Genomic DNA, 16,051 nt, shown 5'->3' on the forward strand with positions numbered 1-16,051 from the left:
TTCTCAGCTCTACTCAATAGTCTTTCAAAATCCACCAATGATATTTTCTTGATCCACAATGCTGCTTTATCTGGCGTAGAAACAACCAGGAGAATGACTCCCTTCTTCTGGTTCACAAAGTTCCACTTTCGCCGAACAATTCTCCTTGATTGCATTTACAAATCCACTAACGATCTTTTCTTGATCAACTAGGCCAGTCTCTCTGGCATAAGAACAACCATTTACTTTTGTTTCTGATTTAACAATGATGGTAACGAGGAGATTGACTCCCTTCTCCTGGTTCAAAAATTCTTATCCGTTCCTGCAGTTCTTTCCAAGTTTCTCTCAGGTTTCACCAATGTAACACAGTCCTTCTTTCTCTGATGGAGATTACTCCTGAGGTTTCTTTCAGGTACCACACTTTGTTCATGCTTAGACCAAGTACTGAGTCGAGTGAGATTACTCCCGAGGCTTCATTTATATGCCACATTTAGTTCACACTTGGGCCATGTACTGTGATGAAGGCGATTACTCCAGAGGTTTCTTTCATCTTCCACACTTAGTTCACACTTTGGCCCAGCACTGAGATGAGGGAGATTACTCCCGATGACTTTCCCAATCAAGTTACACCTCATGCACCCTCCAAGCCCCTACCGGGTCTCTCGTGACTCCTGTTACCTTGTTGTCAGTCAGGGCTCATTGCTGGTTCTTCCTGGAGTCTTGGTTTGTGACGTTCCCAGTGAAGGCGTGCTTTGCTTCCTTCTTCAAGTTTGATGGCTTCGCTTTGGTTCTCTGTGTCTTCTGAGTAGCCAGTTTCGGTTGTGTTGCTGGACCACCCGTTCCACCTCCTTGAGGGTGCGCCACCGCCTCCCTCTTATTCCTTGGTCTGCTCTCCATCGGCTTACTGAGGACTCTTGCTTCCAATGTCCTCTCGCGGGCAGTCGTCCTTTTGCTGCCAGTGGTCTCCTTTCCCGGTTTGAAAGTCCCGGGCTCTGCAGGCTGTACACCTGGTCCTCCCTTCTGTGAGCCCTCCATCTCTCATTCTATTTCCAAGCTGGATCCTCCCCAGCGTAATGGAAAGTTCCTTGTTTCAGTTTGGTCATCTTTATTCTTTGTGGCCACCTTTTCCCAGTACTTGTCAGGCAGGATTCAATATTACCTCCAATATTAGTACTGATTGTGTCAGACTTGGTAGGAAGAAAACAAGCAGCATGACGATAGGACCCACTGGTATTGTAAATCAGTCCCTTCAGGGTATAGACTTTTTCTGGTCTCTCAGCCATTAGGGTTAGGGAGATTTATACCGAAATGGTAATCCATATCCTGCAGAGGGGAGCCTCTTCCTATAAAGTCCTCCTGCTTATTACCATCCCTAGGGGGACTACTTGGTAGCATCCTCACCTCCCTAGCCTCATAGGGGAAGAGCTCCTCTCTGAGGAGAAGTAGCGAGTGTTAGGGAGAATTCTCTTATAAGGCTAATTTCCCAAACCTAGTGAGTCCCCAAGCAGCTTTGCTGGATTTTTGGGGTTTGTTTTTTTCTCCTGCTAAGAGTGAGACTCTTTTCCTCCCACTCTTAGGCATGATTTGAGGTATGTCTTTGACTTTTTGTGTGCTTATGGGCTATGTTTTTTTTTACTCCATAGGGTATCATCTGTTTTTGTGTATGTGTTACACAGCACCCTCCGTGCAGTAACACAGGGGTGTCCTAGTGACCCACAAACATAGACTCCGTACCCTGGGACTGACTACTGTCTCCCAGGGCATGTAAAGTCATCTTTGACTTTACTAGTCCAAAATTGTGAACAGAACCAGTACAAACCATCATATTGTGGAAGTACTGGAAGGGGTTAATTTGATTGCCCCTGGGTCTGTTTCCAAGGGGGCACTGTCCAGTCCCCCCTTGTCGAGCTTCTGGCTGGTGGCAGTGGTTACCACGCAAAATATTCCACTGGAATATTTCCTATGGGATTTTCCCATTGATTTAAATGCACCACTTTTTGGTGCAATTTTAAAGATACCGCTGGTTTATTTATTTAATATAAAATCACTGGTTGGGTCTTTTTGCCAGAACTCTTTTCTAAAATGGCGTTCATGTCCGTCTCTGTAACTCCAACCAAGGTCGGGCCCTTTGTTCCACTTTTTGGCAGGCTTCTCCACAGAAGCCCTCCAAATGGTGCCACCCTGTCTGGGTTCCACAGGATGTGTGGGTGGGGGAATGTGCACCCTGGTCTGCGTTGTTTTGGCAACTCAAGCCGCACTCTTTTCTGATTGGCCCAGTGGTGAGCCGCCCGGCTGACCACTTAGCATGTATGAGTGACAGCTAGGCTGTTGAATGGGGGTTTTTCTGCATAAAAGCAGGGCTTTTGGGACTGGAACTTCAGAAGTCACCACAGGACCCAAGACATCCGAAGAGGGGAGAAGCTGAGTCATCTGCAACGACGACGCCACCGGTGGAGCCCTGCTGCAACGACCTCACCACTTTCCCAACGACACGAGAAGATCTTCTGCTGAAAGAGTCTTCTTCCTCTGAGCTGGTGGGATCAACCAGTTCGCCATTTTCGCCTTCCAGGACGTCTCTTGGTCGAATCGTCCATGCAAAGCACCCCGGCGGCCGGATAGCCAAGCTTCACCATTGTGACCGCGAATAAAAGGAACGCCCCTTTTAACCGACGAACTCCGCGGCTGGTCTCTTCCCTGGGCAGTGCAACGACTCCAAGTTTCCTCCTCGACGAGATCCTCTCTTCGCCTGGTCGAAACCACAAACTGCACCCGCTGCCAGGAACAACTGCCACCGCTGGAGCTTCCTCAACTTTAAAGGTACTGTGTTCCACCTGGCCTTCCTTTCTACAGTTTGCTTAAGGTGACCCTTAAATCCTTTGCTTTCCAACTGGATTGGCCCCAGACCCTCTAACTTTACCTTCAGAACCAACCCAACCTCTCTTGAACATTTTTACAAAGACTTTAATGCATTTCTCAACTGTGTGATCTTGGGCACATTTCACCTTGCTCCATTTAAAGTGGGTCTGGCCTATGAACTTTGGCTCTACAGTGGACTCTGCCTTCTTTAACTTGTTTTGGTCTTTTAAAAGTGTTGGGACTTGTTTTATTTTCATGACCTGGCTTTTTCTCTCCATTTTACTTAATTATTGGAGTGCCATCTAAGTTACGCGCTCACCTCTGTTTTGACAAAAAGTGCTGTTTTGACTTAGACTTGTCTAATAATTCTTAAGGGAGGTGTGTATACTTTTCTGACTGTTTTTGAACTTGCTTTGATTTATAGGGCTAGTGTATTTCTTAAAGTGTGTTAAATAAATAATTATATACTTTTGATACAAAGCTCTGGTCAGTGTTTGCTTGCTCTACTGTGTTTTTAGCCCTATTGTGTATCCTCTGTATACTGCCCTACTCTTCTTGAGGGAAGTCTGACTACTCAGCCACAGCTACCAGGTAAATCTGGGTGGTGCAGTGTATTGCTCTCCCAGAGTGCACGGACAGTCCTAAATCACCAGTGCAATTACGGAGCCAATACTTTGAACACAGGAAGACGCAATAACTTGCAACCACACACTCTTAGAAAATAATGAGCACTTGTACGGCTATTTATTCAAAACTTAGAAGCAAACAGTGATAACATAGAAATAAATCACAGAAGAAACAGAGAATTCAAAAGAAAATACATCACTGTCAGCGTAACTGTATTCCTCATCTCGCCAGAAGCGGCTGGAAGACCCCGATAACAGCCAGGTCAAGAGCACAACAGCCCACAGGTATGCCGGGCGGAAGCGTCCCCCCTCCGGCTGAAGTCTCACATGACCGCTCAGGGGTTCCGCATATATGCACACTTCAAAAAGGGGTAGCAATTTCTCGAACTTTTCTGGCAACGCACTTGCGCATTGATGAGCAGCCGTTGGTTGCCAGCTGGGTCAACCGACAGTAACCTCAAGGAGCAAAGTGCCTCCCTCCTCTAAAAACAAGCACCACGGAAAACAGTCCCATAGCTCATAACAAGACATAACAAAGTTAGCTTTCCCAGCAGAAATGTCCTTGACTGCATACCAGGTTTGGAAAGCATGTTTTCTTCAGCATCGTGAATCTAGCTCTCAGCAAAATGAGTACAGCTTTTCACTGCGGCATGAAGTAAATATCCATCATGGTTCCGAGCCCTCCCGGAATGCACTGCGCACCAGCGCCATGTTTTAGCTCCAGCATAACAATTCCACCCTTGGATATTTATCTTCCATAGCCCAGTGGCAGAGGAGCCGGTCTCTGAAACCGACAAAATATTAAAAGTAAATTAGGAATGCATTGAATACAACAGCAACAAGCTATTATGATGGCAAATGTAATGCAAATACAAGCAAAAGCGTAACGTAGTGAACCCCCAACATCAGGAATCCATGAAAATAACCAATCCCACCAATTCGCAGTATGACCTTGGGACACTTGAGAAATGAGATCCCTCAAACCTCGAATATGACTTTCAATGGATCGTGAATGGTCACTTAGATTGAAACAACCCCATCCTTCAACTGCGTTACAACCTAAATTATGCTTTAGCAATAGATAATCAACAGCAGCTCTGTTTTGTAAAGTTGCTTGTCTAATAACTTTACTATCAAGGAGTAACTCTTCTAATGCCCGAGAAGTATGATTAAATCCTTTGACTACTAAACATGCTAATTTGATCAAAGATTTGTAACCCCCAGCAGCTAAACCCCAAACTCCCACTAATGAAAGGGTTAATGCTAGAACCTCAGCTTCTGATAGCAAATGCACATGTGAATCACAATCGGGGGATAGACCCACAGACTCGAAAGTTGACCTTTTGCCTCGAGTTATTGCTAGGTGTAAAGTAAACATCATTAGTCCTAATCGAGTTAAGGCACATGGACCTCCGGAAATGTTAGCTGGAATATAAGTGTATGTGATGTTGCCACATGAAAAGAGCCATCCTGTTGGAAGTTTCACATGATTCAAATGACTGGCAGCTATCACTGTATGATTACAAGACATAGTGTTATTCATGCTGGTACATGTGTGTGGCACTCGCGAACATAATTGTTGCTCAAACACTGTGTGATTTTGCTGTTTGGTTAAATCGAGCTGTTGGCATTTGCCAATTTCTTTTGCATTGCATGTCATAAGGTAGCACACATCGTCTTGTGTTATATTATAGGTTATAACACGTGTCAAATTTCTCCATTTGCAATCTGTTTCCTGGCAAAATCTGCAGTACTCATAGACGGAAAAAGATTGCCTAATATCGAAATCCAATGGGGTATCCCCGCACAGGTTCGAATCCTGTTCGTGACGCCAAAATGTATTGCTCTCCCAGAGTGCACGGACAGTCATAAATCACCAGTGCAATTACGGAGCCAATACTTTGAACGCAGGAAGACGCAATAACTTGCAACCACACACTCTTAGAAAATAATGAGCACTTATATGGTTATTTATTCAAAGCTTAGAAGCAACCAGTGATAACATAGAAATAAATCACAGAAGAAACAGAGAATTCAAAAGAAAATACATCACTGTGAGCATAACTGGATTCCTCATCTCGCCAGAAGCGGCTGGAAGACCCCGATAACAGCCAGGCCGAGAGCACAACAGCCCACAGTTATGCCGGACGGAAGCGTCCCCCCTCCGGCTGAAGTCTCACCTGACCGCTCAGGGGTTCCGCATATATGCACACTTCAAAAAGAGGTGGCAATTTCTCGAACCTTTTGACAACGCACTTGCACATTGATGAGCAGCCGTTGGTTGCCAGCTGGGTCAACCGACAGTAACCTCAAGGAGCAAAGTGCTTCCCTCCTCTAAAAACAAGCACCACGGAAAACAGTCCCATAGCTCATAACAAGACATAACAAAGTTAGCTTTCCCAGCAGAAATGTCCTTGACTGCATACCAGGTTTGGAAAGCATGTTTTCTTCAGCATCGTGAATCTAGCTCTCAGCAAAATAAGTACAGCTTTTCACTGCAGCATGAAGTAAATATCCATCATGGCTCTGAGCGCTCCCGGAATGCACTGCGCATCAGCGCCATGTTTTAGCTCAAGCATAATATGCCGACTGCTACCAATCGGGTTTACTGCTTACTCCTGTAGTCTTAATCTTCTTGCAGTGGTCCCCAAGGGCACTGCACAGGATTCTGCCTAACAGCGAGAACCTGTGAATTGTCACAGTATACAGCAGTAACCATTCACTAGGAGCTACCACTGGGGAACAAAGAGCTAGTACATAGCGCTACACATATCGAATTAGATTGTTCCAAATGCACAGAGTTAAATTCGCATAATTGTGTTTGTTCTGCATCAGTTGGCTTGGGGACTCAAATGTAGCTGCTGGTAACTATTGGCTTTAAGGTGACCAGGTTCTTCTTGGCTATAAGCAGGAGCTAAATAGCTCCCATCTCCCCTCAATTTCTAACCCTGTCATGGCAATGGAGACATAAACTGCGACACTCATGCAGAATGCAAGAAATACTGCCTGGGCACCTGCGCATAGCAACAGTCATGGGGGCTTCAAGGGTCCACACTCTGCTACTGCGGGAACCAATCTCCCGACAGAGTTGCCTAATTGCTTGAGCCTCTACACCAGTGAGGGTAGAGGCACAGGTCTGTGGGAGGTTTTACCAGACATGCTGAAAAACCTTTCGTTCAGCATGTCCACCTGTCAAATCCGGCAGTAGGGTTACTTTGACAGTGCTAAATCCTCAGCAGGCTTGCTGCCATACTAAAGAGTCCACTCCCTCCGAATAATCTACTGCATGGTAAACTGTGCTATATGGAGCTGCCTGAAGTTAATGCTTCTAACGTTGTTGATGACCTTGCTCCTTTTTGCTGAGCTGTTAAGACTTGGACAAGAAAGATAGCCCTTCCAGGTGTGTCTTGTCCATCAAAGGGTCAGCACAGTTAATCGGGGAACTCAACGACCTCCAGCCCTTCCCTAGGTTTGCATTTCAAATTTAAATAGGTAGTCGTAGAGCAAGGGGAAACCACTTTGCTCCTACTCTTTCTTCGCTACTCATAGCAGATCAGTCAGTATGAAGACATTATGCTGCATGATTGACTGTCATTGGTGGTTTTGATCACATATTTATAAGGACTATATTTGGCTTGGTTTTGTACATGATGTTTTCTGGTTTAAGCTGTTCTTGCTGCTTGGTGTGCTCACTAAAGTAAGTGAAGTACATAATATGAAGCCTCTAGCCCTGTCATATAATCCTTGATGTGCCCTTTTCAGTTTGATGCACATGTATCAATCCAGGGACTGAACGCCAAAATACGTGTTAATCTGTTTTTAAAAAAGATTACATTTTCTTTTGGATATTTTGTATGGTTCATTTCTGGTTCAATTTGAAAGCAGATTCCATATGTAAAGTAACTAGGAACCATTGTATTAATAACCAATATTTTGAGCAAAGAAGTATATTTATTTGGGGATGGTTTGCCATCCCCTAAATTTAATTGTATGCCATAATGTATTATACTTCTTTTTTTTAGGTTTGACGTCGAAAAGGAATGTTCCAAGATTGATGAACATTGTGATGAAAAATCAGCAAAAGGAATAATCAACTCAAAGATGCCAAAAATTGAGAAGAGACTAGACACTGCAGGTACAGACCATACATCCATTGTTTGGTTGAGTTCACATCACTCATTTTGCTAAACATGGGAATGGTATCCACTTCATAAACTCAAAAGGATCTGACATTCCTGGGATATTTGAAAAACTCTCCTTCACTGAATCGATTACCAGTACTCAGGTGGCAAAGGGAGAACTCCCTGGCATAAAGCTTTAAAGCAGAGTTTCCAATTCACAGGGATTGGGTTTCATGTTGACCATGATTTGTAGAGCTCAGTGTCAGCAATTCATTGCACATCTCTGACTGCTTGCAGCTCGACCTCTGTAATTCACCCACTCCGGGATGAGCTGTTCAATTTCAATCCTCATCAGCAGAATGTGTTTTGTTCAGTGAGGTCTACCTGCTGGGTACCATTCAAGAAGAACCAGTAGCAAGTAGCTGCACTGCATAAATGGAGCTTAACTCTTCAACAAAGCTAGAGGGGACTCCTCACTCTTTCATGGCAGCGCTCTACCCATACATTATGAATGAACACTGGGAATGTGCTACTGCTATGTGATTTATCTAGTAATGGGGATTTCAGTTGTATAGGTATGTCTGAGTAATGAAGAGTAAGATCAAACTGTTTTGTTTTCCTTGCTGACCCAAACTCAGTTACAAAGCCCTGTGAACAAAATAGTGCGATTTAGACATATTCATTTTTATTGTTCCTCGGATGATCTGGTCAGCCAGTCCACTGGGATTTGACGTCAACAAGTGTCCTTTACACCTTTCAGCCAGATTTATCCCCTTCTGGCAAAGCAAGTGATCAGAATATTATGAAATCCATAATGTAAGCTTTGCGTTAGATTTCAATATTTTGCAAAGCACTTATGTGTCAAAGCCTAAATGAAATATAAACAGACCCCCTCTGTCAGACCTTTTTCACCATCACTAACTGGTGCTGTGGTGTATTATGTATGCAGACATAATGTTCAGTGAAATATATACAAGATGTAAGGAACTCATGGTGGCAACAGTAAAAACAGACACAAGTGATCACAATTAAAGGGTGTTTATTGAGCAATAAATGCAGGGTGGAAAATGCTTAAACTAAACCTAAATCTTAGATGGGAGCAAGCGTCAACCATCAAATGAAAAATAAGACAGTGCTAGTGGCGTTGTGTCAAAATAAAAGGGCCTATACTAAGAAAAACCTATATCCAATTCCTTACAACCAATTACAGAAAGAGTGGGGTAGGGTATCAAAATTAAAGGAAATAGTGTTCAAATAATAAGTCGGGATGTGATTGCCTTGAGGTCTCCTTTCCCCACGTTTTTAGCAAGGGACAAGGTGAGACTTTGGAGCACAGCTCACGCTCGAGCTTTCTCAGCATGAGCCGACAGATCCATTCCAGCTAGCACAGTCCGCGCTCAGGCTTTCTCAGCACGAGCCAACAGTTCTGTTCCAGCTATCAGTTTCTTTGAGGGTAAAGTCTCTTTGCATAAAAAAGTGGCTTTCCTTCGAGGCCCGATGTATCCAACAAACAAACAAAAGGTTCTGTTACACAGTTCACGTTGAGTCATGGCTTCACCCCTGGGTCGCCCTCTTCCGGGCGCCGACCCCCTCACTTATATTATTCTACCAATCAATTGAACAGTTCCTCTCTCAATGAACTTTGGGTGATGACTTTTCACCCCTGGATCTCTCTCGACTGGGCTCGGATCCTAAATGACAAGGGGGGCGTCCCTTCCCCTTGTCTTGCAACCCTTCTTGCTTCCCAAATCTTAATGTCTTTTTAAACAGCAATTTGGGCTTTGTTCCCAATTGTCGGCTTCCCTCTTCTGGGTTCACTCTCGCCAACTCTTACAATACACTATTCATGCGCTCATTTCCCCAAACGGGATTCATTTCCCTTTGCCTCTCAATCATCTGTAGGTCGGAGACTTTCGATGGCACAGAGGATTTTACAAGACCCCTTTATATGACCACTTTGACCTCTTTTTGCCTCTTCCCGACTTCTCTGTTGCTGGTTTTCCCTCTTTCCTCAATTGTATCTTTAAGTCTTTCGAAGTTCAAATTAGCCGTTGGCTACTTTTCGTTCAACACAGTTTGGTTTCTTATCGATTCTCCCCTCGACTCATCGGCTGTGATGAACTGCTTGCCTTTCTTTATCCTTGTAGTCAAGGTGCTACCACTGGGACCAGCGTCCTTCCCTTGCTTGCTTATCAGCGGAGGAGGGTCTTGCATACTGTAGACATCTGCTGCAACACACGCTGGTTATTGTTCGAGGCCTTATGTTTCCATCTGCAGAGGTTTCATAGGCCTTGATCGTAAAGGGCAAGGTTACTACCTTTTCCTTGTCACCCTTTCGGTATTCGCGGTCTTCCGTCCTCCTCTTGAACTGCCATGCTGAGTTAGCTCTCACGTCGTGCGGTCTGCCATGCTCATTTTGTGCACTGGTGCTCCACCTTTTATACCCGTGGGGAAGGGAAAGGGCTGTCGGGTGTGTGTGTGATTCTGGTCAATTGCCTGACTTTGCCTGACCCCTGTACTTGGACATGTCCGATAAACGGCTCTGGTGTTAGTCCGTTGTCTTCCATGTTGTGCGAAAGTGTTTGTGTCTGGAAGGGGGGGCAGTGTTTTGGAATATCCTATGTGGTATGAGGGGGGAAAAGGTCTGAAAGGAGGGGAATACCGCATCTCGCCCATTGGTCTCCCACTACCCAAGGACCCCCACATCCAGGTGATCCTCCTTCACTGGTCCACCCCCAAGAACTGGATCCAATAGCGATGGCTGTGTCCTGGCCACCTGGATGACATATCCCGGGGACTAACTAGGGAGACACCTTCAGGTTTCTCACAAAGATTAAAGTATATTTTTAGACATTGACAAAGGTGAGCAGTTGATTTATGAGCATCACCTGTTTTTCTGAGTGCACCTCTTTAATCGATGTTCGAATTATATGGCATTCAGAACTACACTCAGAACTTACTACAACAGCCAAATCGGAAAATGTCCATTTGTTTAGGTTATAAATAAGTACTGCGCACCAGTGACTCGAGGGCATAAGGGTGCCCAAAAAACAAGCCTATGGACAAAACATACCTGAGGTGACCACTCATCAGTAACAACAATGGTTTCTCTAGATACACATTAGCTGAACGCGAAAGTCTTCAAGCACCGTTTGAACAGTTCTTTGGGTTCGATCTTCCTGAGATCGATCTGGTGGTATCGATTCCAAGCTGTAGGAGCTGCTGCAAATAACACGGCTTTACTGACCATGGTCAGCTTAGTCCTGGGCAACACAAGGAGATTGTCCTTGTTAGATCTCAAAGACCTAATCTCAGGCTTTTTTCTTAGACGTTCTAAAAGGTAAGAGGGGCTCTTGCAAGAGAGGCAGTTGTAAGTGATAGACAGTAGGCAAAAAGAAATTCTCACCTCGATCGGCAGCCAATTAACCTTTTTTCTGGCTTTGGGCACATGCGCTCTTCTGTTAAGACCTACCACAGCTCTGACCGCACTGTTCTGTATAATTTGCAGCCTGGCGCAGTTCCTTTGCTATTGACAACGAATAGACTACCACAGTCGTCGATTTTGGTGCCTGCGATGGTTCTGGCCACTGTTGCACAGCTTTTTTCCGTCAAGAAAGGGCGTAACTCTGACAGAAGTTTGATATAGTAAGCCAAGGTAGAGATAAGGTCACTCACCTGAGCCCACATATTTAAAGTGTGATCTAAAATAACTCCCATGGTCTTAACTTTCTGCTGGGTCGAGATTCTGTAACCAGCCAGCTGTATGTGTGGAAATACTGTGTCCAGCTTTAGAATTCTGCTTAGGGAGCCCACTACGATTAATTCGGTCTTTCCATCATTTAGTGCCAATTAATTCTGTATCATCCATGTCTGAATCACTTTGTATGCCTCATAAATCATGACGACATCGTAACTGTATGCTCTGGAGAGGGGAATTAAGCATTGGGTGCCATCTGTACAGTTAGTAAAACAAATTCCCCTCTCCTCAAGCAGATTGACTAGAGGGACAGTAAAGATATTATACAAGGATGGAGAAAGACAAGGCCCCCTGTGACACCACATGGAGGAAGCGTTCTGGGTCGGCCTCCATATCCCCGCTGCAGACTCTCAACTGGCTCTCATACAGGAAGGATTTAACCCATGCTGCAGCTTCAAATGAGAAGTTTGCGACACTTTGCTATCTGTCAATCTAAAGCCGATAAATACAGTGGCACGAGTATGGCCAGTTGTACTTTGTCAATATACTTAAAAGTGGAGGGTTTTAAGTCTAATAGTGCTACCTCCATTCCACAACCTGGTCTAAACCCAGACTACCAGATCTCAAACCTGCTCACACGCCACTCTGTCAAGGATTTTTTTTAGCAAGAATGGTGGGTTCGTAATGGTTCTGTAGTTGCTGGCCAACAAGGGGTCCAGTTAAGGTGTTTTAAGGAGGGGAGTAATCCGTTCTGTAGGGACACAGTTCTTCTTGAAGGAGAGATTAACACATTTTGTGATTGTAGGCAGGCTTTGATCGTAATTGCATACATCGCCCTTGCTCACAATATCTGTCATTTCCGTTTCTGACAGTCCTAAACATGAAGATGTCTTTGCCCTCCAACTGATGGGCTTCTGAAGGACATATTTTCCTCCTCTTTCATTGTGTTTAATGCTTCACTTTTTTGTGTAATATTGTCTTTAATCTTTCTTAATTTCAAATGGATTGTGTCCCCCCACGTATTCCTTATCTTTGATATTTCCAATATCCAGCTTTGCTCCTCCTGAAAATAAATTTCAGCAACGGGCGATGTGCGTCGATGCCTGTCGACTCGATGTCCCTCAGAGGCTTCCGTCTGGATGTCGATGTTACTGCACGTACATGTAGCATGTGCAGTGCCCGTTGGCCTTAGTTCCGTTTACTACGCTTCGGATGCAGTATGCCTCGTTCCTTGACAGGAATATCTTCGATTATTCTTCAATAATTTCTTCATTCTTCGAATCCTGAACATGAAATGGCTTTGTCTTCGGCGTCATCCACTCCAAGGTCCGGCTCCAATAAATGCTGTGACTGCGGTGCAAAGATGTCCGTGACAGACCCTCACAGGATCTGCCTGTGGTGCCTGGGTCGACTCATCCATCTTCGGAGTGCGAGGACTGCCTATCCATGATGGCCAAAGGCCTGAGAGAGCATAGAGTGAAGCTTGCGGCAGGTAAGACCCAAAAATCCCTCTCGACCCCGTCAAAACAAAAAACTTTGGACGAGTCGAGAACGGTTTCTCTTTGTGACAGGGAACGTTTGTTCTTTTTGCGACAAAGTGGTTCACACTTGTCGACCTTGAGACATGGAAAGAAACGGCGCCATAGATCGCCATCTTCCTCGTCTTCAAGTTCCTCACCGGAACGGGTCCTTTGCCTAAATCAGTTCACCAGCCCAGTGGGAAGAGTTTAGACTATGAATGCTAAAGGTTTTCCAGAATGTGGCCTTGCCCCCCTCGACTACACCTAAAGGACATGGTACGGTCGAAAGACCTCGTAAGCACAAAACCGTCTTCGGACCCGGCGGCCAAGTCTCCTTGAGAGCGATCCAATGCCTTGAGTCGAGAAAAAGTCCCCTCAAGGACTGAACCATCTACGCCGAAGGACTCAATTCCAACAGGATCCCAAGGTGCTTCATCAACGCCATCAGCGCTGCTAATTATGGAGTCATGAGTCATGAGTTGATCTGGGAAATCGGGCACAACAATGTGTGATGATCTTGCTGGAGTCACATACCATCTGTACATTGATGGAGTGATATAGCTTACGATTGCGGTACACCGCCTCCGTGGCATGTGCGACCACCAATTCTACATGGGTGCAGTCAAGTGCACCAATACAATTTGGCATGCCTGCCAGTGCATGGCAGCCAACTTTCGTGTCAAATATCTCCTGGGCAGTTCGTGGTAGGGTTATGTAGTTCCTTGAGTGCTTCAGGTGGGCATCCAGCACTTGGTTCAGCATGTGAGAAAATAAGAGTTCTGATATGCCATGCATGTGCCCCACTGTGTGCTGGTAGGTGTCTGTGGCCAGGAAGAAGAGCACAGACACTACGTTCAGTAGAGGGGGGACGGCAGTGCGTATTTCAATCAGGCTGACAGTGTCGTCGTGTATCGTGTCCACAATGGTGGTGATGGTGTCCCGGTCCAGATGGTACAGGGTGTGGATCTGCTCAGGGGTTAGGTTGAATGGACTGACTCTGATGCGAGGGATTGGGGGCTGCCTGTGTGGTACCACTGGTGGGGCTAGCTGGGCCTGTCTCACCCTCCTTCTCCTCCTGCGTCTCTTCTGTGGTGTCTGTTGTTGTTGCTGGTGTAGCAATGCAAGCATGTCCTCCAGCCCCAGTATTGCTACCACAAGTGGAATCATTTTGGTGTGGAAGGGGGGGGGCGGGGGTGTGTGTGTGTGTGTGTGTGTGTGTGTGTGTGTGTGTGTGGCCAGACTCCATTTCCTCCACCTGTGCTGATTGTGTGCACCTGTTACAATTGGGAATACTGAACATTGCTGTGTGCGGGTGGTTCACGATGATGGTATTACTTCCTTTATGATGGCGGTATTTGCATGTCCTCCTGTTAGCGCCATCCCGGTATTGCCGGTCCAAAGGGCCGCGCGCATGCCGGTACAGGGGAGCACGGTATCAGCGGTGGCGCTAATACCGGGTTGTTGAGTCGGAATAACCCAGAGCAGTATGCAGTGCTGTTAATCCCTTACCGGCATCATTTCTCCATTACCTTCAACCTCGTAATGACCCCCACAGTCTTTATACAATCAATATTCAAGGTTATGTACAATATCACGATAACTCATTTTGTACTCAGTTATCTATAATGGCAAATATACGGTTGTAAATGGTAACACAATATATCTCTTTAAAGTGCATCAACTGTACGGTTAAATGTCACACAAATCAGTTTGTAAAGGAAACCAACAATAGATATAAGAGGAAAGCAGTTGGTTAGAACAATTGGCAGAATACTGGCCCTGTTATTGAGACACAGTTCTGTGTGGAGATCCCCCCGCACCTGGGCAACCTGTAGAATAAAGATATATCACAAGTCCAGTCCATATATTGTTCACCAGAATCTTTCCACTAGTTCAGCAACCCCAAAGTACTTGGCGTTGTAGCGTTCCTCGTCGGGAAATCGACGGCCCTTCTTGAGTGCCCTCCCTTTAAGGCAGGTGTCACGGGTCGGCGAAGAACAGGGTGAAGTAGCAGCTTCTTTCCTAGCGGTGCTCGTCGACGGGGAAGCGTAAACGTCCTGCAAGGGGAGGCGTGCGGTGCACCTCGATGTCAATAGTTCTGGACTGCAAAGAGTTTGAAGAACTGTGGTCCAGCAAGGGCGCCAAGTCGTCGGCGTCTCTGTGGTCTTTGGGTGGCGGGAAACCCACTGGCGGATGCTCCTCGGCACGTCGACGGCCTGGCCTTCTCCGGCGGGATAAGGCAGGCGGAGGTGCAGACGAGAGCGTCCTTGGATCAAATGTTCTTGGGTAACGGGAGCACAGCGGCTCCGGTTGGCGACAGCGGTCGACGACAATGGCGGACAACCGCCCGGGCGCTTCTCATTGGGATTCCGCGGCAGTCCCCATCTCCGGTCGGCAGCCTGTCGTAGGTCTGAATACCAGGGAGCTTTGGCAAAGATCAACTGGTGCACTATGGTTCTTCGTAGCTCGGGAAGAGGGCGCCTTACCAGATCCTCTCTGGGTCAGTCCTTGGAGACACAGCAGCTTTCAGATTGATGAAGTAGAGCAACGGCAATTCTTCTCTTCCAGCATGGTTCAAGGTTAAGCTTCAGGTTTACGCCAGTTACTCGTCGTAGTGGACTTCAGCTTCTGAACATGAATTCTAGCAGTGAGAGGCCCCCAGATATACTAGTTGATCTCCCATTCGTTCTGCTGGGTCACACTCGGGCAACCAATCGGTCAGAAGGGCCTTCATACAGGCAGGCAGCCAATCAGGTGCATAGTGCATTCAGGCCATTCACTTCTCTCCAGACACTCTCAACAAGTTATGTGTATTGGGACAAGTACCCAGCAATTCAACACTCCCCACTGCATTCATACCAGTTTCGGGCAGGGCTGTCTGTCATTGTGTCAAACACCAGATACTAGACATTCTTCTTGTATTTTATTTATTTTTTTTATTGTAATTTTTAGTTTAATTTATAAAAAAACAAACTTTTTTATTACACTGTTCAATTTCATCATTACTTTACTTTTCAGTCCATCACTTTTTGCTTTTACGTTCTGTCCAAACCTCATCAGCTTTCTGGCAGTATGGAGTCAATGTAGTTTATCACCGCACATGTCAGCCGTGTATTTGTTCCAGTGATTAAGTAGCTCCACCAATCTTCTAAATTGTTATCTATTGGAGCGAGGCTTGCTAAATGTAAAGACCTTTGTACTTTCGTAGCTGGGCATTCGATTATCAAATCTTTGGTTGTTTCCACTGCATTA

At 45.7% G+C, this 16,051-nt stretch overlaps 1 protein-coding gene across 1 annotated transcript in view; it reads left to right on the top strand.

Annotated features, from left to right (window-relative positions):
• The window catches only part of SPAG1 (sperm associated antigen 1), a 1,725,603-nt gene that overhangs the window by 699,601 nt on the left and 1,009,951 nt on the right, over positions 1-16,051 (top strand). The window contains exon 6 of the mRNA XM_069621435.1: positions 7,484-7,596. Coding sequence (XP_069477536.1) covers positions 7,484-7,596 — 113 coding nt within the window. The remainder of the gene's footprint in view (positions 1-7,483; positions 7,597-16,051) is intronic.

The sequence above is a fragment of the Ambystoma mexicanum genome, chromosome 5q (assembly GCF_040938575.1).
Source record: "Ambystoma mexicanum isolate Mex_15411 chromosome 5q, UKY_AmexF1_1, whole genome shotgun sequence".
NCBI classification, from domain to species: domain Eukaryota; kingdom Metazoa; phylum Chordata; class Amphibia; order Caudata; family Ambystomatidae; genus Ambystoma; species Ambystoma mexicanum.